Genomic DNA, 1716 nt, shown 5'->3' on the forward strand with positions numbered 1-1716 from the left:
GCACAGGGGGTGCTGGGGGCCCTCGAGGTGTGGGTTATGTGCGTGTGCCCCCGCCCCGGTTCAGCCCCGTTCCCGTCCCGCGGCCACCCGAGCAGGAGCGAGGGGACCAGCGGGAACCCCGGGACCGAGCAGGAGCAGAGGGATCCCCGGGAATAGCCGGGACCGAGCCGGGGCAGCGGGATCCCCGGGACCGATCAGGAGAGAGGGGACCCCCGGGACCACCGGGACCCCCGGGACCGAGCAGGAGCGAGGGGATCCCCGGGAACAGCCGGGACCGAGCAAGAGCAGCGGGACCCCCGGGATCCCTGGGCTACGGACAGGTACGGGGGGCCCAGCGGTTCCCCGCTCGGACACGCGGGTGTTTCCCATCCCCCGGTGCCACCGTGCCCGGGGGTCTCGTGACACCCCTGCCCCGTATTTCCCGTCCCCCGGTGCCACCATGCCCGGGGGTCCCGGGACGTCCCTGACCCGTATTTTCCGTCCTCCGGTGCCACCGTGCCCGGGGGTCTCGGGACACCCTTTACCCGTTTTTCCCATCCCCCGGTGCCACCGTGCCGGGGGATTTCGGGACATCCCTGCCCCGTATTTCCCGTCCCCCGGTGCCACCATTCCCGGGACTCTGGGGACACTCCTGTCCCGCTGTCCCCGCAGCATGGCGCAGTGGCAGGAGGTGCAGAACCTGGCCAACACCTACCTGGAGCAGGTGCACCAGCTGTACGCGGGCTCGGCGCTGCCCATGGCCGTGCGCCAGTGCTTGGCCGCCTGGATCGAGGGCCAGAACTGGTAACGGGGGGGATCGGGGGTGTTTGGGTCACCGGGATGGGGACTGGCCACGTTTGGGTGTCCCCAGGGTGGTGACTGACCGTTTTTGGGTGTCTGGGATGGGACCGGCCACGTTTGAGTGTCACCGGCTGCATTTGGGGTGTCCCCAGGTTTGGGACTGACCGTGTTTGGGTGTCTGGGATGGGGACCGGGCGTGTTTGGGTCACCGGGACGGGGACCGGCCCCGTTTGGGTGCCCGAGATGGTGACCGGCTGCGTTTGGGTGTCCCCAGATTTGGGACCGGCCGCGTTTGGGTGTCCCCAGCCCTTTTTTGGGTGTCCCCGGCCATTTTTGAGTGTCCCCAGGATGGTCACCCGCCCTTTTTGGGTATCCCCAACCCTGGGAGCCACACCGGGGGACGCACCGGGGGGCTCGGGCCGTGCCGGTCCCGATCCCGATCCCGGTACCGATCCCGATCCCGGTACCAATGCCGATCCCGGTACCAATGCCAATCCCGGTCCCGATGCTGATCCCGATCCCGGTCCCAATCCCGATCCCGATCCCCATCCCGATCCCGGTCCCAATCCCGATCCCAATCCCGGCCCCGATGCTAATCCCGATCCCGATCCCGGTCCCGGTCCCGGTCCCAATCTCGGTCCCAATCCCGGTTCCCATCCCGGTCCCGATCCCAATCCCGGTCCCAATCCCGGTCCCGATCCCGATCCCAATCCCGGTCCCGCGTTGCCGCAGGCGCCAGGCGGCCGAGCCGCTCTCGTCCCACGCTCGGATGCTGTTCCACTCCTTACTGGTGTTACTGGGAGAGAGCCTGGGCAGCCTGGGCTCGGGCCACGAGGATTTCATGCTGAAGCACAACCTGCGCAAAGCCCACCGCGACCTCCAGGTGGGCTGGGGGGGCTGAGGAGGGGAGGGGAGGGGTCTCCCCGAGCCCCGCTG

General features: G+C 69.1%; 1 protein-coding gene across 1 annotated transcript in view; it reads left to right on the forward strand.

Moving 5' to 3' along the window:
- Positions 1-35: 35 nt before the first annotated feature.
- The window catches only part of LOC130587569 (signal transducer and activator of transcription 2-like), a gene marked incomplete at its 3' end in the record, with an annotated part of 6852 nt that continues 5171 nt past the window's right edge, over positions 36-1716 (forward strand). The window contains exons 1-3 of the mRNA XM_057388550.1: positions 36-320; positions 652-783; positions 1513-1663. Of these exons, the coding sequence (XP_057244533.1) occupies positions 653-783; positions 1513-1663 (282 nt within the window). The remainder of the gene's footprint in view (positions 321-651; positions 784-1512; positions 1664-1716) is intronic.

Source organism: Malurus melanocephalus, unplaced genomic scaffold (genome assembly GCF_030028575.1).
Source record: "Malurus melanocephalus ecotype Western Australia unplaced genomic scaffold, MMel_1.1 scaffold_2094, whole genome shotgun sequence".
Lineage (NCBI taxonomy): Eukaryota > Metazoa > Chordata > Aves > Passeriformes > Maluridae > Malurus > Malurus melanocephalus.